The sequence below is a fragment of the Drosophila santomea genome, chromosome X (assembly GCF_016746245.2).
Source record: "Drosophila santomea strain STO CAGO 1482 chromosome X, Prin_Dsan_1.1, whole genome shotgun sequence".
Lineage (NCBI taxonomy): Eukaryota > Metazoa > Arthropoda > Insecta > Diptera > Drosophilidae > Drosophila > Drosophila santomea.
In genome coordinates this window covers 19,326,271-19,347,540 of record NC_053021.2, presented here as the reverse complement: position 1 = coordinate 19,347,540, position 21,270 = coordinate 19,326,271, and the positions used below count along the sequence as shown (strand labels likewise).

The window sequence follows — 21,270 nt, the reverse complement described above, 5'->3', positions numbered from 1 at the left end:
GACAGTGGAAAAACCAGACGCACCGGAGTAGTAGAAGAAAGAAAGAAAGAAAGAAAAAAACGCGAATCCAGGGAAAATCGCCAGCGACATCAAGAAAAGCCGGTCAAGCTGGCTGAAAGCTCTGAAATAGTTTAGCCATTGCAATTGGATTGGATTTTTTCCAGCATTTTCCAAACTAGAAGGCAAGTCGGCAAGAGAGGCAGAAAGTGGCGGGCGGCAGGCAAGTAGTTGTCTAATTAATTTGCATTTGCCGATGTTTGTCGCTCATCGATTTAATTGGCCTGCCTCCAATTGCAGTTGATTGAACTGGAAGTTCCAGGAGAGCAAGAGCAAGAGCAAAAGCAAGAGAGCGTGTCGATCGGCGGCGGGAGAGGAGGCGGTGTAATTTGAGACCAAAGAGAGCGCGTGTCCTTCGCTCAATCTCATTTCTTCTTTCCCATTTCCAATTCCATTTCCTGGCCAACTCCGCTCTCTTTTTTTCTGGACAAATCGCACAGTGGTTGCGATCAATGGCAAAATTGCTGGCTACATTTTAATAGATACTTTTTTTTCTTTTTTTTTTGGTTGCTGAATTCTTAAGATTTTGGCACATAATTTTTTATCTTATAATTTGTTATCGATGCATAAACTATGTTTTGAAGTTTTCCTTTGCCCGTGAAGACTCGTGTCTCGATCGCTTTGCTGGTGGATTCTATTTATATCAGCCGCCAGTTGTGCGCGCTGCGGGGCGATCTGACACCACAGTGCACCATGGGGCCCGATGCCAATGCCGATGCCCCAAGTCGCTGTAGCCGCACCGCAGTAGCCCCAAAGCGAAACAGTCAGTCAGTCACAAGAAAACTTTCGATGCGAACGCGCGCCGCATCTCCACGGTCTCCGCTCTTTCTTCTCCGTTTCTCCTGCTCCTCGGCGGGTGGCACAAGAGAGCCTTTCTCTTCGTCTTCGTTTACGTCTTCCACTTCGGGCATTCGAGTGCCCGAGAACCTTCAATCGCGATCAATCCGCAGAGGTGTGACCATTGCCCCTGGTTATCCGTATCCTACTACCTGACAACGACCCCACAGTAATCCCCCACCAACAATTCCGGCAGATCCCCCATGTGACTCACGACGATTCGCTTAAAGTTCTCCAAATCGCTTGCTGATGCTATGAAATGCAAAAATAATGCTACACAGAGAGAAAAATACGATATTGTTTCTGATTTGTTTTAATAGAAAGGCACGAGTGTTTCGTTTAACTATTTGTTGTTAAATTCATACTATCAGATATCAATTAGGAACTGGAATTTCACATTTATATTTTAGCTCTATGTTTATATTCATTTTATTAGTGTTTCTTTTTCATATCCAAACTTTACCTTTTTTTTATATATTTTACAAATCAATACTTGCAACCCCTCTTAGAACTCATTTGCTGTTTATTGTTGCTAAGGGTGATAGTGTGCGAAAGTTAGTGGCCAAAAGGTGCAAAACTGATAACTTCTATTCAGTTGAATCGAGTTTCAGTGCAGCAAGGACGCAATTCTGTTGTTCTTGAAGTTCTTTAAAATCTGGAAGTTCTTGAAGATCTGGAAGCTCTTGAAGATCTGGAAGTTCTTGAAGTCACCCATTTCGGGGTCACCTTTTCTCCGCGTGTGATTGTTTTGCGCTCTTGCGATTGTGACTGTGTGCTGTAACATGGCTAACGGTTAACGGTAAACGGAGCTGACTAACATAAAACACAAACAAAGCAACAAGAAAACAAAAAAACAAAAAAAACCATAATGACTGCAATAACGAAAAGCAAAACAAAAAACACTTTTATTTTTTGACAAACGACACAGCGAAGCGTAAAAGCAAACAAAACAAATGAAAAAAAAAACAAACAAGAGAGAACGCTATAGTCGAGTTCCCCGACTATCTGATACCCGTTACTCAGCTAGTAGAAGTGCAGGTTTGTGGGCGTTAGAGTGGGCGTGGCAAAAAGTTCTTTGGCAAATCGATAGAAATTTGGAAGACTAATACAAAAATGAAAAAATATCAAAACATTTTTCAAAAGTGTGGGCGTGGCAGCTTTGGGCGGTTTGTGGGCGTTAGAGTGGGCGTGGCAAAAAGTTCTTTGGCAAATCGATAGAAATTTGGAAGACTAATACAAAAATGAAAAAATATCAAAACATTTTTCAAAAGTGTGGGCGTGGCAGTTTTGGGCGGTTTGTGGGCGTTAGAGTGGGCGTGGCAGCATGATTCGACAAACTTGCGCTGCGTCTATGTCCCTGGAGTCTGTATGCTTAATCTCAACTTTCTAGCTTTTGTAGTTCCTGAGATCTCGACGTTCATACGGACAGACAGACGGACAGACGGACAGACGGACGGACAGACGGACATGGCCAAATCGACTCGGCTATTGATCCTGATCAAGAATATATATACTTTATATGGTCGGAAACGCTTCCTTCTGCCTGTTACATACTTTTCAACGAATCTAGTATACCCTTTTACTCTACGAGTAACGGGTATAAAAAACAGCAATGGTAACAAACGAGGCAAATTAAATTGCAATTTATGTAATTTTCCTCCCTGCCTTTTTGTACAATTTTTTTTTTTTTTTTATTGCCATTGTGGCTGGGTCATTGCCATCTTAGCCCCCCTTACCCCCCTAAAGTACAAGATCAAATTGAACAAAAAAAATGAAGAAAAAAAGAGAAAGATCTGATCGCCATGCAGATATGAAGACTAAATTGTGGGTCTTAAGACGGGGCAATTCTGCAGAATCGGTTTGAATTCTCCATTAATCACACGCCAAACGATCGCCAGACTTTAACCAGCCACTGACAAATGACAGATCTTGGATATATATCTTAGGAAAAGTCGATCAACTGGAATTCCCTTCTGCAAATTATTGAAATGGAAATGTTTCATGGGAAAATCCCTTTGGGGAGTTTCTTTATACAGAGTTTCCTTCTAGAAAAATCCTTTTTGCTGTAAATACAATGGGTAGCCGATAGTTGCGAAACAGGATTATAATGACATCATTATAATTCCCAAGCGATGCGAGTGCTTCATCATAACTTTGAGGTTTGCCAAAGTCCCATCAATATCTTTTTGAATTGCAGTTCCTGATAAGACCAAACTTAGTCACAGCTTGTGCAATTTATTAAAACAACGTAATGAAATGATATAGTATGTAGTAAGCAATCTCAATCAAGCGATGAATCAAGCGAAAAAAGAGCGTGACAAAGAGAAAAGTGTAAAGTATCGAAAAGTGTTTAGTATCGAAAAGTGTTTAGTATCGGAAAAGTGTTTAGTATCGGAAAAGTGCTTTGTATCTAAATTGCATCTTTTTGTTTCTGTTCAATTTTACATTACTACATATTGTGAATGTGCGTTGTGCTGTTGTTGCGCGCAAAGTGAAACGATCCCATGAAAATATAATATATGAAAATATACATATAGCGAGCAGTTTCGGTTTGTTTTCCTTTTTTTCGAGGCAATTTCTTTTAAACGACTCCCCCTGTGTGTGTGTGTGCGTGTGTGTGTGGGCGTCTGCTCAGTATCGCGCGTCTTTATATGGCGTATATATCTTCTGATTAGTTTAATTAAAGCGTATTTCAATTGCCCAGTGCGCAGTTGTTGTTAATGCCGCCGTCGCCGTCGCCGTCTTTGTTGCACCACATTTCCTGCCGCACCAAAATAAGAAAAGAGAATACTAAAGAGGAGCCACCGCACCAGTCGGAAAAGTCGGAAAAGTTGAAAAAGTGGGGAAAACATGACAACGACCAGCCTGGGCAGACAAATACTGGAAAAGTTCTTTCCATTTCGGTAAGTTGTCTTCGGCTGCACTTCGGTTGCACTCATATGCACTTCTATTTTGGCGGACAGCCCATATCGAATGTGAAATACCAAAGTGCCAAAAATAAATATGGGTCAGACGACGACGACTGGCGATGCGTGGGGATGGGGATGGGGATGGGGATGGGGATAAGATATCCCACAGATCTACATATACCCAACCAACTTTTGGCAAATTCATATTCCTAAAACTTGATCCTGCAGAGGGAGCTATTATCTTCCTAGTTCAGGCACTAATCTTACAGTCATTTGCTGTCAGCAACTCTATTTAAGTTGAATTTCCGTTTCAGCTAACTATGCTTATCTAAAATTGCATTTTGAATGCACTAATGCCACGGAAAATGCACATCCTTATATGCACGAAAACCCATTAATTAATTGAGTGGCGATTAAACACGCGCGTTTTGCATACAAACTGAGTTCAATTCTAAGCATTAATCACTTCCACTTGCGAGCATTAAAGTAGCAATTGTTTGGCCAAAACGATCATCAAAGAGTCGCCCACAAGTTTTCACATTTGTCATGGGCAATTAAAGTCAGATATAGATACATACATATACATATAGATACATATATGTATTTGATGGATGCCATGCAGCGGACATCCCTGATTTGTCTCAAGTGATCTCACTTTCTTCGCTCGCAGTTTGTTTACACAAAGTTTGCAGCTGGTTTTTGGGGGCCGTCGTAGAGTAAACAAAGTGCTGATGACCAGAACGATCGCAGCTGCTGGCTCTTGGGCTTTCCACGATTTTCCGCCAATGCCAAACGCCCCAAATGTGCCGCGCTTTTATCCTTTTATCCTGACTGACTGGTAACCCTAATAAACATATTTTCTCATTTGCAAAACTCTCATTATTATTATTTCAACCCCCCGTTTTCCCTTGCCATCCTTTCCATTTGCTTTCCTTTTCCATCCCGACCGCTTTTCCTAAGCATTTTTATCGCCTGCTATAATTGTCTGCATAACAATAACACTTGACATTAGCAACAACCAGCGGAAAATGGAATGGCCAACATTAAGGCAACAACAATGTCATAATTTTTCACAATAAAAAGTGTTTTTCTTGATTAAATGGCGCAGCAGAAGAGTGAAATGAAGTTTAGTGTAGTGCCCTGCTAATTTGCCATATCTGAAATATCATACCAACCAAAAAAAAATAACAAGAAGGGGAAAACTTTTGCTCACTTTTCCATTTTCCCACTCTCTGCAAAAGTTTTCGCCAAGCGTTTTTCTCCTTTGTTTTTTTTTCTTTTTTGCATTTTGCATGGTGTGAAGAGTATTGGCCCTAATTTTATTGCTTTCGTTTTCATGTTGTGGGAATTTTCTTTTGTCGGGAAAGGGTGCAAAACTCGAGTTCCTGAAAAAGGCTAAAAAAAATATGGATGGTTGGCGGTTTTAAGGAGTCTGAAAGTGGCATCATTCAAATGTTTTTGCCATGCGTGTTTATTAAGTTGAAAGTGGCACAATGAACTAAACTAAATAAATAAAATAAGGATATATACTTGCCTATAAGAAGGTTAGCTGCCGTTGTTTAAAGAAAATTAGAGAGATTGGTAGAGAAACTATATAACTATTAACTTTTTTGTAGTATTTATCAAACCATATTTATCAAAAACCATTTTTACATTTAATTAAATAGATCTTAGGCAGTAGATGAGCAACAGTCAATTTGAAGTTATGTATGTATATCCTTTTTGATCTCGATTCATCGCTGACATCTGCAAATTCTTCCAAATAAAGAGAAAGTTGCCGACTCTTTCCTTTTTCTTTCTTTTTTCCTTGTGTCCGCTTTTATTTTCCATGCGCAATCTGTAAAATGCATTTTCCATTTATGGACCGCACGTACATACCAGTTCACATAAATTTTACAATGTTGCATATGGCCATTTGCCATATAATCTTGTCTTCATCATCGGCAAAGACTACATCATCAACTCCATCATCATTGTCTCGTATTTGTACTGGCATTTTGCTCAAAAAACTGTTCAAATTATTAAGCTTTTTTACATTTTTCCATCTGCAGTTGGTAAACTTCGTATGGCAAAAAGTATAATATATATTTTATGGGTTTCCTCATCAAAACCTGGCTAAAAATCAACCAACAACTAATAGATTTGTACAAGTTTGGGTAATTTGTTGCTTATCATCTATGTTTTGGCAACAAAAAATTTGTTATTTGAAAGCCGTTGAAATTATAAAGGAAATTGCCAGCAACAAATAAATGAAGCACTTTTATGCAGTATTTCATTTGCTGCCCCTGTTTTTGTGGCAACTTTCACTGGGAAATTTATTAATTTATCCTAGGGGAGTAATAGTTCGATGCGTGTGCTTGTGTGCTTTGCTAGCCTCCGACCTCCGATCCCCTGACCTTTGTACTCCCCGCCCCGCGAATTTTCTCCTGGGGGTCAGCAGACAGTAAACACGGATATAACTTCTGTCCACCGCAGGACCTCGGCTCCTTCAACTTCAAATGCTGTTAAGATACTCGTACTTTTTGTTTGTGTTTTTCATGCCGCAAAGTGGGCGAACGACGGGGTTTTAGCTGGCAAAGGGGGCGTGGCAGCAGCAAGGGCATTATTTAATTACAGGTCCCATTCCCCTTGCAACATTTTTTCACTTCTTCGCACTTGCTTCGCCTCGAAGGTCGTAAAAATATATCCAAGCTGCCGCCGCGGAGGTTTTAAAATGGGCAGTTCCTTTGGCTGGCGTTCTGGGATCTCGACCCTGCCAATAACTTGACCCCGTCAATGGCCTCTGGGAAGCTCGTAACAATTTTTGGACATTTTCCCCAAACCAAAAAAACATCAACAGCAAGCAGTTTTTAATTAATTTACAAACTCTTGTTGTTCCTTGCTTACGCTTTATATAATATATAGTGATGCTGCATTAGAAGTTTTCAATTGAAACAGCCAATTGGTTATATTAAGATATAGAATTTCCCTCTGAAGTTTCATATTTATTCAGCTGTTTTTTATATTAAAATATTCACTAATGCTCTTCATTTGTTCTTATTTTCTTCCAGGTGAGTTAAACATTTTTGGTTTAAATAAATACATCGTGTATGCAAATGCAAGCTTAAACAAAGGTAACGAATTATGAAGATACATTATTTATGTATGTTTAAGGTAATCTATTAAGTTATTATCTTATTAGTAACTTATTACTTAGTTAGTAACTGAAATGAAATATGAATTGTGTGTGTGCAACAAGGCGAAATGTGTACTGCCATGCCCCATCCCTTTGTGCAGCAAAATGCGCTTGGCAAATGTCTTGCAGCTTCGAAACACACACCATGTTGCACACATCAAGTTGCACGACAACTGCAGTCGGATTTTTGGACTTGCTTCGAGATTTTCCACAAGATTTTCTCCGCCCCCGCGATACACACATATGTATATCTGTTTCATTGTGCTCCCTTTGCCGTTTTCCAAACATTTCTCGTTTCGTGTCTCCGATTTGACAGTTTGTTTACAATATATTTCCTTGGGGTGGCGAGGTGGTCTCCTCTGTGTCTGGCAGCTCCATGCGGGCTTTTCCCGCTTTTCTCGCTTTTCCAGCTTGCTGGCTCTTGTCATCATCGGCGAACTGCCCAATTATGTCAGAAAAAGCAGTGCAGTTGTGAACTTTGCGCAGCCAGCTGCATTCGCATTTAATTTGATTTAAAATCATTAATATCTTATCTGGCTTGTAAGTTACTTCCAGATTTAATTGGTTCTGGGAAATATGATTTATGCGCAAGAAAACTTTAAAGTGCTGCAAATATTGAGAATTTTTTTGCCTTTTTACGTAGTTGAAATACTTTGTAGCATACTTTTCGATACCTTCTTCAACGATCTTCCTTGAAAACCCCATTCAAAACTATAAATCAGATGGCAATTGTAAATCTTGTGCTTGGGAATCTGAAGAATTCAAGAACCACAAACACAAAAACACAAACATCTCCTGCCACTAATCTTTCATGCATTGTAACTATTTAGGGGCCATTAGAATATCTTTGTGCCCACGCGAATTGTTCTTAAACAACGCTGCTCGTTGTTGTTTTAAATAATTAATCATTTTGGCTGGCATACCGAAAACGCAGGCCACCCAAAAATATGCACATTATGTGGCCAAAAGTCTAAAGAATGGTGTTTGCAGGAGTTCTCGATGGCAATAAGGGATAAAAGGCGATGGATAGTGTCCTGCACGGTAAAAAATAGTTGGTAATAATTTGAATATATGTATGTATATAATTAATATTATATTATTATGTATTCATACACTTGCTTTTATTTTCTTCCGAAACGAATTTTCTATAGAGGCTGTGAAAGTTGTAGTTTCCTGTGGAAATTTGACATTTTTTTCTGTGCATCGCAATCTGAAAACGGAGAACGAACCGATATAAATTGCATTATAGGCAAATTAATTGTTTTCACCGGCCGCAGGGGCGGGGGTGAGTGGGGTGAAGGGGGGGTGGTGGCATTAATGGCCAACCCCTAAAACCACGCACACAGTCTGAACGGCCGTCCAAGGACATTAATAAGGCCCAAAGGATGTGGTGACATTAATTGCGCGACGAAGGCCGAGCCATTTTGTGGGTATGAGGGGCGATTTTCCGAAGGGCGAAGGGGGAGGGGGGTGTGTGGTGGAATTGGGGGGGCGGTGGGGTCGACAGTCATTACATTTCCATATAAATATTTATCGCATGTGATAATGCCGGCCTTGGGTCGCGTGAACCGCGTGGGGCTGACAATAGTTTTTCAATTTATGTTGTAAATGGTCGGTGTTCTCGGAATGGGCCAAATCGTCTACAGGAGTCGCCCGATAAGGTGTATGCTTAATTGGTTCGAAAAAACCAAATCTAGAACAATATCACTTTGGCTTATAAGGAATTACATACAAGAAGTGTGCATTCTTCAAAGTTGTAGTTATTTTTGTAGTGCATACTATTAGACATCTATGTATAACTTAAAACATAGGTAATTAAAAAAAAAAAAAACAAAAGTTCTTTTTCGTTTGCATTATGCGTATAACGAAAGAATTATTTTAATATAAAAACCAAACATTCATAATTTACACAAGATATATTATTTTATTTTCATTCATATAAAATATTACTCACATTTGTTATGGATTCCCTGCGATTTTCGAGAGCCCACTGTACTTTTCTCTTAAGTCCTGTTAGCTGTAACGGTAACTGCAATTTTAGCCATATGCTATCTTATTCGCACTGCTGCAATATCACGCTGTCCTGCTCGCACAGGCGATGGAGCTTGGCTTTGCATGCGTAATTACGGCGAAATGGTCAAGAAATCATAATTTAAGTTGGCCCCATTGTGCGACCCCCTCTTTACGCCCCACACTTTTTTGGCTGTTGGCAACATCTGTCTAAGCAAATAGCACATTCATTACATTAATTAATAATTGTATGGCATTAATTTTGATTTATTTGTCTCTATGTCTGTCTTTGTCACCCGCTCCCCGTCTCTGTCACTCTGGAATGTCGGAGCCAATTTGTCAACTTGGTCAAATGGAAATGAAAATGGGAAGTAAAAGCAGCATTCCTTCGGGAATGCCCCTCCCATTTTTGTCTTGTTGGAGCCGGTTTCTGCTTCAATTGGGAGAACACAAACAAAAACAAAACCAAAAGCTTTGGCCGCAACAGCTGGTCGATCCATGCCGCTCTCTCTCTCTCTCTCTTCTCCTCGCTCTCCTGTTAAACTCCCACTCCCTCTCCAACTTACACTCTGCTTCTTACACCCCAGTTCAACTTGCCGCGATCGGTCGAGGCCATTCAGAATGTAAGAAATGTACAAGAACGGGCAGGCAAATCAACAAAGAAAACAAAGCGCATAACACAACTGAAAATAAGAGGGCAACAACAGCAATAAAAATAATAAGAAACTTTGGCGCAGTTTTGACGATTTGAGCGAAGGGCTCTCCCACGTTCAAGTTAAGCGTGTGCGTGCGTGTGTGTGTATTTACATACTTACGATCCACTGCTCTCTCCTTCTTCTTTTACAGTGGGCAAAAAGAGCTTATCGATATGGAGTTATTTTAGTACTGTAAATAACGGAATGCCTAAATCGCTATAAATCTCTATGTATGTACATTTAGTATATATGTACATATATTTATATTTCCTTTCATGACCATTTCGCTTAGATTAACGTGTGAATAAATGTATGAACTTATTTCTCTTCATTTATTTGCATTTATTTAAATTGTAGCTGCAATACTTAAACCCCATGGAAAGTCGAGTTTGTCACAACGGTTTTAATAACATGTGGAGGGAAATGGTAAAGTTAACGCATTTGCGACCTCGCCTAGTTTTCCGCCACCACCCTCTGCCACGCCTCCGCACTCAAACGCCTTCGTTTTTTGGCCTTCTCGCCTCTCGATTTGCTAGATGCGTTTATAAGGCGTCTTTAAATAGTCATTCGCCTGCGTTCATTTCGGATTTTGATGTTCTACACTGGAAGAAATTATCCAAATGTGTTTTGAAATCTTATATAAAATATTACAAATTAAGTCATTTGATAGTATGGCATCGCTTCCTACGAACTTCCGGGTTGAAGGAGAATTTTTCTAAATGTACTATGTAACCTAATATTCCTTATTATTAAGATGGTTTAGACCAAGAGTATTAATAACATAACATAAAAAGAAAATTGTTGCCAAATATTGCAAATTGTTTGAAAGTGCAGACGACTTGCTCCCCTTTTTGCTCTGTGCAGTTCACAGTGGATGTTGTTAATTTTTGTGGCTGTGTGGATGCCGCGGTCTGCAATGCAGTTGACCAAAAACAATGCAAACGCTTTTATGGCGGTTTTTCGTGATTTCGATCGCGGCGGCAACAACAAAACCCACGAAGAGGGGGAGAGAGCGCCACAAAAAACAAAACATTTGCGATTTGCGCAACTTACCAGCGGCCTTTGTATTCGTGTGCGTGTGCGTGAGCGGAGCATAAGCCTGTTTGTGTGTGTGTGGGCAGCATCCACTTCCCATGCAGCAAACTCGTTCCACATGTTTGTGCAATGCCGCTCTTTTTCTCTCTCTCTCTCACTGGCGCTCTCTCTTCCTCTTCCTCTCGTGCGCATTCGCTGCGCTCGGTGGCAAACTACTGTTGTCCACTCATTCTGGTTGGAACGCCCGATGAGAACGGTTCGTAGTCGCGGCTGCTCGAAAATCGAATAAGAAACGCCGACAATGTTGTTTGCCATTTTCACACGCGAATAATTTCGAATTGCGAAGTTTGTTTTGTAAGTGCGCGGCATTTTTTTTTACTCAATGCTAATTGTGTGTGTGCGTGTAATTAACCAACATTCGAGTGCCAAATAAATAGATAAAAAAAATGCTTTAAAACATTTGCGATTATTTTGTATGCCTTAACGTTTTTTTGTTTGTGTGCGTGCGTGTGTGTGTGTGTGAGTGCGTGTGCCTCATTTATTTATTTTAATTCTTCGCAATGCAAACACAAATAATCAAAGAATAACAGAGAACAAGAATACAAAGAGGAAAACCGAAAACAAAAAATGTGGTTGCTTCTTCATTGTAGTTTTACAGGCAGTTTTGTTTGTTTGTTTTTTTGTTTTTGACTCGGTTTCGGTTTATGTTTTTCTTATTTTTAGCTTTTGCACATGGGTTTTCGCTATAAATGCAAAGTAAGCTAAAAAGTGTCTTGAGTTTGGAACGAGTTTTCATCGCACTTTGAGTTCGGTTTCGATTTGGCAAGGCCTGCAGTTAAATTTAAATCTATGTCGCACATTGATCTTCGTGGGTGACTCATGTTGTCCTCTCTTTCCCGCCCAGTGTTTCGCCATCTCTTTCTGACTCAGTCCCAGATTCTTCGGAATTATCGCGTTTATCACCTGCAAAGCTAACAAAAGTGAGCAAAAAAATGCCCCCAAGTATTCTTAATTTATGTTTTTGGGATTGCCTAATATGGTATTGTGCATTAAAAAAAAAGTCCGGTATATTACGATTTAAGTTTACGACTTTTGGGGTTTGGTTATAGCCTCAAGCTCTTAAATCTATTAAAAATAAAAATTTTGCATTTTTTATCTATGTAAATTTTACACATGTATTGTAATTCTTTTGTATAGATTGTATTTCAATCAAGAAGTATGGCATATGATTAAATTACCCCTTTGATTTGTTCGTAGCTTAACACCTGTTTACATTTATGATTTAAAGAAGAGTGCTTTCCATCCATTTCCCTCGATAGCTTCAAAGTTTTCTGAGCTACTTTGTTCGAACTAAAAATACCATAGCTTCATATTCATATGCGGGGTGTGTGGGGTCCGAAAATAGCTTGTGGAAATCATAATTTCCTCTGGCTGCACTTTAGTTTTCCCCACTCGCTTTCCTCCAATCCTTTTTAGCTTTTTCTCCGTCATTAATGTCATTCGAGACGATCGACAATCAATTTACAAACAAATGCGATGACACTTGAGTTTTCCCCAAAGGAACACATGAAAGAACGAAAGAAGGGCTGCGAAGAATTGCTAGCATGTGCTGCAGCGATTCTTCGCAGCCGCATTCCAATACATACATACAAGATACGTATGTATGTGTTTAATGCTTAATGGGCTAAGACTAGGCCACTTGCGGTTAACGTTTATTAACTGTAAATGAAGAAAAGCACTAACCGAAACCTAAACACGAAATGCAGATTGCAGTTGGGCGCGAAAAGCCGCAGGAAAAATGCCCGTAGAATTTTCTAATGTACCGCTTAAAATATCTTGATTTAATTTTTTTTTATTAATTTATATTTCCTTTTGTATTTTTTTGTATCATTCCCATTCAATCAATTGGAGCCCGATAAAAGCCAAAAGATTCCTCAAATTAATATATTTTAATGGCCATAAATGGATTCAATTGTACATAGCTTTAAACATGCACTGTTTTTAAACGTTTTATCGGGAATGCAATTTTCGCTCGTTTAGTTTTCCAGCATGAAAATTCTCCAGGTTTTCCACCGCTTTTTTTTCGTTTTGGAGTGTGGAGTTTCATTAACGTGCATTGTACGCCCGAGTGAATTTTCCATTTTATTTACATACTACATATCAAGCGGATGGTCAGCAATGGGGTATTTTTTTAACCTTTTTCCTTTTTTTTTTTTGAGTTTTTATTGTCATGACAACCACTCGCATGAATTGAGAGAATGACTGTGGGGCAAGCGATTTTGCGGCATAAAGAAAAAAACCTAATTAATTCTTTAACATTCTCAATTTTATCTGTTTCGATTCAACATACGAATTACAAAAAGAAGTGCAAAGCGTGAAAATGCCATCGAAGCATCGGAAAATATTGCAAGAAGTTGCAGTTTAAACAATTTTAATACGAAACTCTTTCAACAGTCAACGAACTTGTCATCGCAGAAAGAGACGGAAAGCCACAGCGAGAAAGAGAGGGACAGCGTCTCTTCTCCGCCTCTGAAAATTTGCATAGAGAAACACGACACAGAAAGCACCAACATGTAAGTAATGCAAAAATGCAAAAAACAAAAAGAACAGAAGAGAAAAAATACAAAATGAAAAATTGTTTCTCTACCAACACAAAAACTGCACTCAATAATGAAGATAACAGGATACTCCTAAGGTTTTTATGGTAAAAAACGTACTGGGGAAGAATTACTAGGAAAAAAGAGCTGTATGTTATGCAAAATATCTTTGGGCTGAGTAAAATATTAAGTTGAATGTAAAGATACATTTTAAAGTTACAACGACCCCACCACTCTTGGCAATTAATACCTAATAGATGTAGAGAGTTCAAAGTGCCTGGGCTGTTGACTTATTGACTCCGAACTTTCCATCCGCCAGAAATATGTATGTTTTCCCCTAACTAAAACTCCACATGTGCAACAAATACGCCGGCTGGCTTTTCCTTATCATCTGACATGCACTGCGCAAAACACAAACAAACCGAAGGGATGGGGTCGCAGTTTTGGTCAGATAGATGGACAAAACATGACGGAACATTTAAGGCACTTAGAACAAATGACCCGACCCCCCGACAGTCTGCGACATCATCCACCCAATCAAAGTTGCCACCTGAAAGCGATAAGGGGAAAGCATTTGTTGGAAAAGTTCTGCGGTGTGTGGAGCAGGGGACTGCGATGATGGCGGTGATGCGGCGGGGAAGGCGCCTTCGATATCGACGGTCAATCGATGATGTCTCCAAAAAAATACAAATATATAAGCGACGATGACAATTTCTTTGTAATCTGTTTGTCTGCTCCCCAATGTCGTGGTTTTCCCCTCTCCACTATCACAATTTTATCTACACTGAGAAAAGCTAGCTTTAGAATCAGAAGGCACAGAAATCGATTGCAAGAATCCATTACATTTTCTAATCCTGTGAATTAGTTAATAAAGTTATAAAGGGGATTAAAAGACTCTTTTCAGGTTTCCCAAGTTGCAAATTTATATATCCATTCGTTCGACTGGGTTTACTATAATATTTGTTTATTTTTTCACTGTGCATTTTCTGGGCAAACATTCAAATAGGTTTTGAAAAGCAAACTGATGATAAATAATGAATTTAACCGCGGGCCAGCTGAAAAGTCAACAACTACAAATTGCAGTCTTTAGAGGAGAATACATTTCCCCCATTTCCTTTTGACTTTGATTTTTTCCATCCAGTTTGTTATCAGCTTCGGGCCAATTTGAACTTTCGTTTTCTTTCTTTCATTTGCTTTCCCAAGAGCAGGGGCAGCCACCCACCTGCCTTATCAACAGTGTCTACCCCCACCGGCAATTTCAAATCATAACCCATTTTGTACAGTTGTAGTAGTAGTGCCCATTACCAGTCTTACATACAATGAGTGATTACGAAATTCCTTGCCTTGGTATCTCAATAAGTTGTACATTGCGTAATTCTCCGGAGAAATAATGGGATTTTCAATCCGTATCGTAATTGTAGCAATCGGCGTTCATTTAATTGTTTAAGAATTTGATGGGGAAACATAAGAGGATTTGTTCAGCTTAAATTGTTTTTAAATAGTGGTTCACAATTTTGATTGACAGATTTCCTAAGAGTTCAGTTAAATGAATGAATGTGCGGTCTTTTAAAAATATTGAAAACAAATATTCAAAAATACACTTTAAATTTAATTACCTAGTATGTTACTGGTTTATTACTTTTCCAAAAATATGATTTGAAGAACTTGAGTTGTAAATAAATCATTAAATATTCATTAAAGAGAATAAATCATTTAAAAACTCATTTGGACAAATTAAAATCGCTGTGGCCACCGAAAATGCCACGAACCTCTTGTAAGCAGCGTTGAACTTTATTTTCAGGGTCTCCAACTCAAATAATTGCGATCTTTAGCAGCACTCAATTGAAGCTTGTTGCAGGAGGCAAAGGGGCGGGGCTATGGACTATGACGAGCGTCTCAATTCCGCTTTTTATGTTTTCTGTAATTTTTTGGTCTTTTCCCCCTTTTTTATTTTGACTCACTTCCGCGTGCTCTTTGTGCTTTTGCCTTGGCATCTTCTTTACGATTTCTTCAAGATACTTCAGACGTTGACGACGCACTGCAAATTGTGGGTTGTCAGGGGGGTTATCGGGGTTTTGGTGGGCTAAAAACTAAAAACCCAGTGGAATGGGCGATCCAGAGATGCGAGATTGGAGCTGAAAGGCGGCATCAGACGATGACGAAGTCGCGACGACGTTCATTTCCCATCTTGAACTCGAGCCCGAGACTGGGCCCGTTGTCGTTGGCAATATTTAATCAAGCCAAGAAGCCAACTGGAAGCAGCCGCCTACAGGGTGAACACACAGCCAACTCAAAATCAAAAACAAAAACCAGAATGAAAATCAGCGAAAGACAAAGCCAACTTCTTGTTGCGGATGATGCTATTGATAGTTCGCCATGAGTGTGCTCGTCTATCTGTAAGATACGCAGATAAACTTGCAATCTGTGTGCGTGGGTGGTTGACGGACCAAACCCAAACACAAACCCATACCGATTCCCAAACCCAAACCCTCGTAATATATACATAAATATATACATATCCACTGCGACAGCTTGGCACCCCACGTACAAAACAGGTGACCACAAAAGTTGTGCTTAAAATAATATCTAGATTTGTGAAAGAGGTAGTTCTTGAAGATACTTTTATAGGCCCACAAAAGTTGTGCTTAAAATAATATCTAGATTTGTGAAAGAGGTAGTTCTTGAAGATACTTTTATAGGCCCTGGAATATTAATCATTGAAACCAGCCAACGAAGTGTGTGTAATCTATAGGGTGTTTTTTTTAGAGGTATAGAACTTTAAGTTGGCATTACTGTTCAAGATGGCGACCGATTTAACAGCTGTCAAGTGATTTATTCTCAGTTTGGTTTGGCAATTCGTCATGCGTGCTTACAAAATCCAACTCGTGCAAGAATTGAAACCAAACGATCATCAAGCAAGGCGTAGATTCGTCGAATGGGCCCAAAACGAGATTGCTGTTGTTCCCGATTTTTCATAAGCCTCCAAGATCTTGTGATTTAACACCGCTAGACTACTTTTTGTGGGGCTATGTAAAGTCATTGGTCTATGCGGATAAGCCACAAACGCTAAACCATTTGGAAGACAACATTCGCCGTGTTATTGCCGATATACGGCCAAATGTTGGAAAAAGTCATTGCAAATTGGACGTCCAGATTGGACTACATCCGAGCCAGCCGTGGCGGTCATATGCCAGAAATCATATTTAAAATGTAATGCCACAAGATTATCTTTCATGTCAATAAAATTCATGTCAATCGAATAATCCATCGTTGTTTTATTGCAATTTAAAGTTCTATACCTCTAAAAAAAACACCCTATATTTTAAAGTGTTTCTGATATAATTATAGAATTTTTAATCATCATAATTCCTAGTCAAAGTTAGCTTCCTCTCTCACTTTCGATTACTTTAACTTTTAAGTGTTATTTATATTGCCTTTTGCTCTATTTGTGTGTCTGTTTGAAGCATTTTCAATAAAGCAGATGTCACTCAAATGATAGATTTGTGAATCGTTAAACTTTTAGTGGCCCTTTTTTATGGAATATCAAAACCGCAGTGGCTCAAATACAAGCATATATCCACAGAGGACAGCACGAACTGAATGATATAAAAAAGTTATTTACTTGTATGGCGATTGCAATCAAATTGTGAAGCTGCATTTGACAAGTACCTAGTTTTTCGGCTATCGAAATGTCATTAAAACAACTTGATATGAGAGAAACAGCTGGCAGCTACATTTTACAATTTACTTAACCAGGCATTAGACTTAATTTATGGCTGTCCGAATATATAGCAGTATATCTCAATTTATTTATACCGGTTGAGATTTAGGAGTTTCCCAAGACAGATGTTGTTGTCGGTGCCCCAAGAGCAATGCTCCAAGAGCAACCAACTTTCTATGCCACAAAAGCGGCAGTAAATTGTAGTTAATGATCCTTTTGTGGATTTCCCTCAGGTAATGGGATAATGAGCTTTCCTCATCTCCGCCCCCCAAAGGAGGCGGAAAATGTTAATTTCTTTATGATATTTTCGCGCGAACTAAATGAAGCGTTTAATATGCAAGCGTAAATGCTAAATAAAATATAAAAATGGATTATCGCTAGCACTCTTCGACAGAGGAAAATTGAAAGATAAACTGCTGGAAGAAAGTGGTGGGGAAACCCAAAATCACAGCCAAAGAAATGTCAACGAGCGTGAAAGTGACGGGAGAAAGAGGGTGGAGTGTTTTCCTTCTTTTCATTTGGTTCTTGCTTTGCTTTTTTTTTTTTTTTCTTTGAGGGTGTGGCAGCAATCAAAGTTGAAAATTAGGCAATAAAATTAAACGAACGGCAACGAAACCGGCGGAATTAAAGGAGCGGGGCATAACCTTTTGCTTATTCTTCTCCTCTCACAATAAACACACAAATAAAAGAGCCCCGAAAAACGAAAAGAAATTGCCGCAAATGGTGGAAAAATTGACATGCCACATGGCCAAGTTGAAGTTGGAGAGCGCCGTTGCCGCACTTCTACTCTTGGCACCCCGAAATTTTTCACTTCTTTCTATTCATTTTTTTGGGGGAGTGTATTATGCAGCCATAAACTATACTCCACACTATACACACTTGGCCAGGTTAACTTAGCTTTGCCTAACTCAACGATTGATTTACCTGCTAGTCAGTTGCCTGACAACAGTTGGTTTTGGCCAACATTTCGTTGCTTTGTTTTGGCCATTTTATGTGAAAGTGGCATGTCGACGCGCTGGTTTGGTTGTTGTGCACCGCTAATGAAGCGATTTGTAGCTGCCCCACTTTACCAGTATCGAGTGCTTGGGTTTACCATAGAAATTGGGGATAAAAAGTATGGTCTACTAAGGGATTTTAGTATGGTATACTCGTACTTAGCTGAAGCTCGAAATGAGTAAACTAAATGTCTCTTTGAAACACTTGATAAACGCCTAATTGCCAGACGTCTGGCATCAAGTTAACTGATTGTCACAGCACAGATCTGTTATTTTCAACTTACCATATCCCGCAGCACGTACGAAATCGCATTCACTAAAATCTGTATATCGCCCCGGGTTGGATGCAGTTTTTCGCATTTTCTAAATGACCACAAAAGACTGAACAGCGTTTGCAATTTTTGCAATTTTCCAACTCGGTTTTCTCCACTTCTTTGGCTGCTCCAATTTGGACGCCAGAAGCTGAGCTCATAATCTGCTAAACGCATCATTACTGTGGAAGCTGTGCCCCGAGAGAAATATAAAGTATCTGATGGATGTGGCTGTGGCTGTGGATGTGAATGTGGATGTGGATGTGGCTGCGGTGGCTGTGCACAAATGGTGGCAGCAGATTTTGCAATTGCAACTGCGAGGGCGTGTTGCTCATTAAATTTCCGCTCTCTTTGCAAAATGAAGTGGCCAACGATGTGGATGGATGTTTAAATGTTGAATGTTGTTGGACGCCTTGGATTGGATGTTCTTGGCTGATGCTGTTGGTTATGCTCTGCAAACTCATAAAATAACTGTAATTGTCGTAGCATCAGTAACAAACAACGTTGCCGCACTTCACTCGGCCACTCGAGAGCCAGAGTTTTCGCCTCACTTTCGGCCCCAACTTGTTGCCAGTCACGTTTTGTGTCCGTTTCACCTCGAACAAAATAATGTCCAAGGAGCTGGGGCAAAACGAAGGGGAGTGATGGAGTAAGGTGAAGCTCAGTGCTCACTGTCCAGCAACACCCAGTGCAAAAAATATGGCCAAATCACGAGGCTCTTAAAAATATAGTTACAAAACACTACCAACTATTTTATTTCCCTTCAGAAATATTTAAAGGCTTGTAACACTTGAATTATTGAGCGGAGTTCGACTGCAACAATTAACTCTTCTTAACTGCACTATTCAATGGATTATATGATTTCAATTATTAACATATCAAAGGAGCACCATCAATTTTTGTACTGTGCATCCACTGCACCTGTTTCTTTGTTAGATGGGTTCCTTCGTTTCGCCATCACCTGCGGCTAAAAAAAAAGTACCAGTACGAGTATCTGGGAGAAGAAAGAACGAAACGCTCACGAACACCGGGGAGAAGTATCAAGAGCATACAAAAGCAAATTTTCTGGTTCATTGCAACCATTCAAACTGTAATCAGATACTAGCCCTGCCGCCAACCCCTTTTCTCTCCATTTTTGTAGTAGTTTTTGTTATTGTTGTTCTTTTGAGTGGGACGGGTGCATTCCAGCAGAGCAGGTTGCACAGGTCTGCTTTTTTGTTTTTTTTAGTTTAGTTTGGCTTTTCAGTTGGGTGTGGGTGAGGGATTAACTGGCGATCGATAGAGGACGGCTCCATACATATAAGGTATCTTCAAAATGCGGGCGATGAAAAACTAGTTCAAAATCAACCGACTACCAAATGAAAACAACCAAATAAAAATATTTCCACTATCAAAAATGTTAAAATTAAATGTTTTAGTAGAATTTTAAAACGATTTCAAGCTCATTTCCTAATAATTTCCTTGCCTCTCAATAGAAATGAAATAAAAAAGATATTTTTTCAGTAGTAAACATTGTTGCAACTACGTTGAACTTTTGGCTACCACATGTATGTATGTATATACACATGTGAACAATTTCAATTACAATCCGGAACCGCAACAGCGAAATCATCTGTTGATGCCCCAAACTGCCCCGCCTCCGAAAGCAATTGAGATTGACCCAACGACACCCTTTTTGCACTTCAACATTCTACAGCTCGTGGCAACAACCAGCGATCGTGCCACTCTTTCGCTCTTCTTCACAAAGAATCTATTCTTTCTGTATTCTCACATACTGCTCACTTGCACTGAAAGAAATGCCGTTTAATTCACTTAAATGCCTAGTGTGTGTTTCTTCCAAGTTTCTTTGCGGCACAATTTTTTCTGTGTGTTGATCGTATTTCTTTGAAATTGCGTTTTATGCTCGCCTGTCAAATGAATGCAACAAGTTGACGGTGTAAAAATAACATCTCGTAAAAATGAAAATCAACTTAATTTGCTGTAAAACACTTAGAAAACACCAAGCGAACGGATATCAAAATATTGTAATAAAAATATTTTTATAAACGCCAAGATAGCGCGAGCTATTATAAAACAAAAAGATGGAAATAAAAAATGAAAAAAAAACAGAAACAGAAAAGAGAATACGAAGTGGAGAAAATGTGGATATATGCAGATAAATTGAATATCTTTTTAGAGCAGATTGTAACGGTACCGCTCTCTTGACCCAGAGACAAGCGCACAAAACGATATTATAAAGATATGGACAAGAACTCCCCTCCATAATAGAAGATCAATGAATTCCAGATCGCATGATCGTTTATGCTAATTTCATTTGCTAACTTCCATTTCATTTGACTTTACCCTCTAGTGCTTCTTTATGCAAATAGATCGCGTTCCTATTTGAATGGAAATGCGAAAGTGTCAATTTGCGTATCTCGTGTCGTCATAAATCATCATCATTTCGTGTCCATGTGAATTGTGAATTCAGTGACAACGTCGATTGCCAAATGCTTGGTTGTTGGCCCATTCATCGATCTCTGGGAATCACACACGACTTCAAAATGACATTTTGCCATACGGTTTCATCTGAAATTTCCGCATTTCAGTTTCAAAGATACATATGTACGTGGGCTGAAAGACCGATCGATCGATCGTTTCTAAGCATGATTTTCTCGTCTTTTGGAGAACTAATTTGAAAGATGTGCGTGCTTCACATACATATTTGGCATGATTATTGGCCAACGTGTTGAGATTGATTATATCTATGGTTCTCAGCTGAAGTTTCAACAATTTAATGGGCGATTACGATTACAATTATTATAATCAAGTTTTAAATGTTTACAAGTCTGTTCGATATTGTAGTTAATTCCCCTTACGTTTTTTTGAACCAGTTCCATAGAACCCCATCTTGAGCCTAAGCCCAGCCATAAAAAGCCCCAAATGAAA

General features: G+C 39.2%; 1 protein-coding gene across 5 annotated transcripts in view; it reads left to right on the top strand.

The window, feature by feature from the left end:
• LOC120457382 (protein sprint) overlaps positions 1-21,270 on the top strand; it is a 90,224-nt gene that overhangs the window by 27,980 nt on the left and 40,974 nt on the right. Inside the window, exons 1-2 of one of the 5 annotated variants that reach the window (XM_039644928.1) lie at positions 10,961-11,072; positions 13,085-13,291. The exons of 3 other annotated variants lie outside the window; for them this stretch is intronic. Coding sequence is in view for 1 of the 2 variants with exons in the window: in XM_039644929.2 (XP_039500863.1) it covers positions 3,745-3,797 (53 nt within the window). In the remaining variant the exon portion in view is untranslated. Of the gene's footprint in view, positions 1-3,627; positions 3,798-10,960; positions 11,073-13,084; positions 13,292-21,270 lie in introns of those variants that run through there. One more of the 5 variants, XM_039644929.2, reaches the window with a different exon arrangement.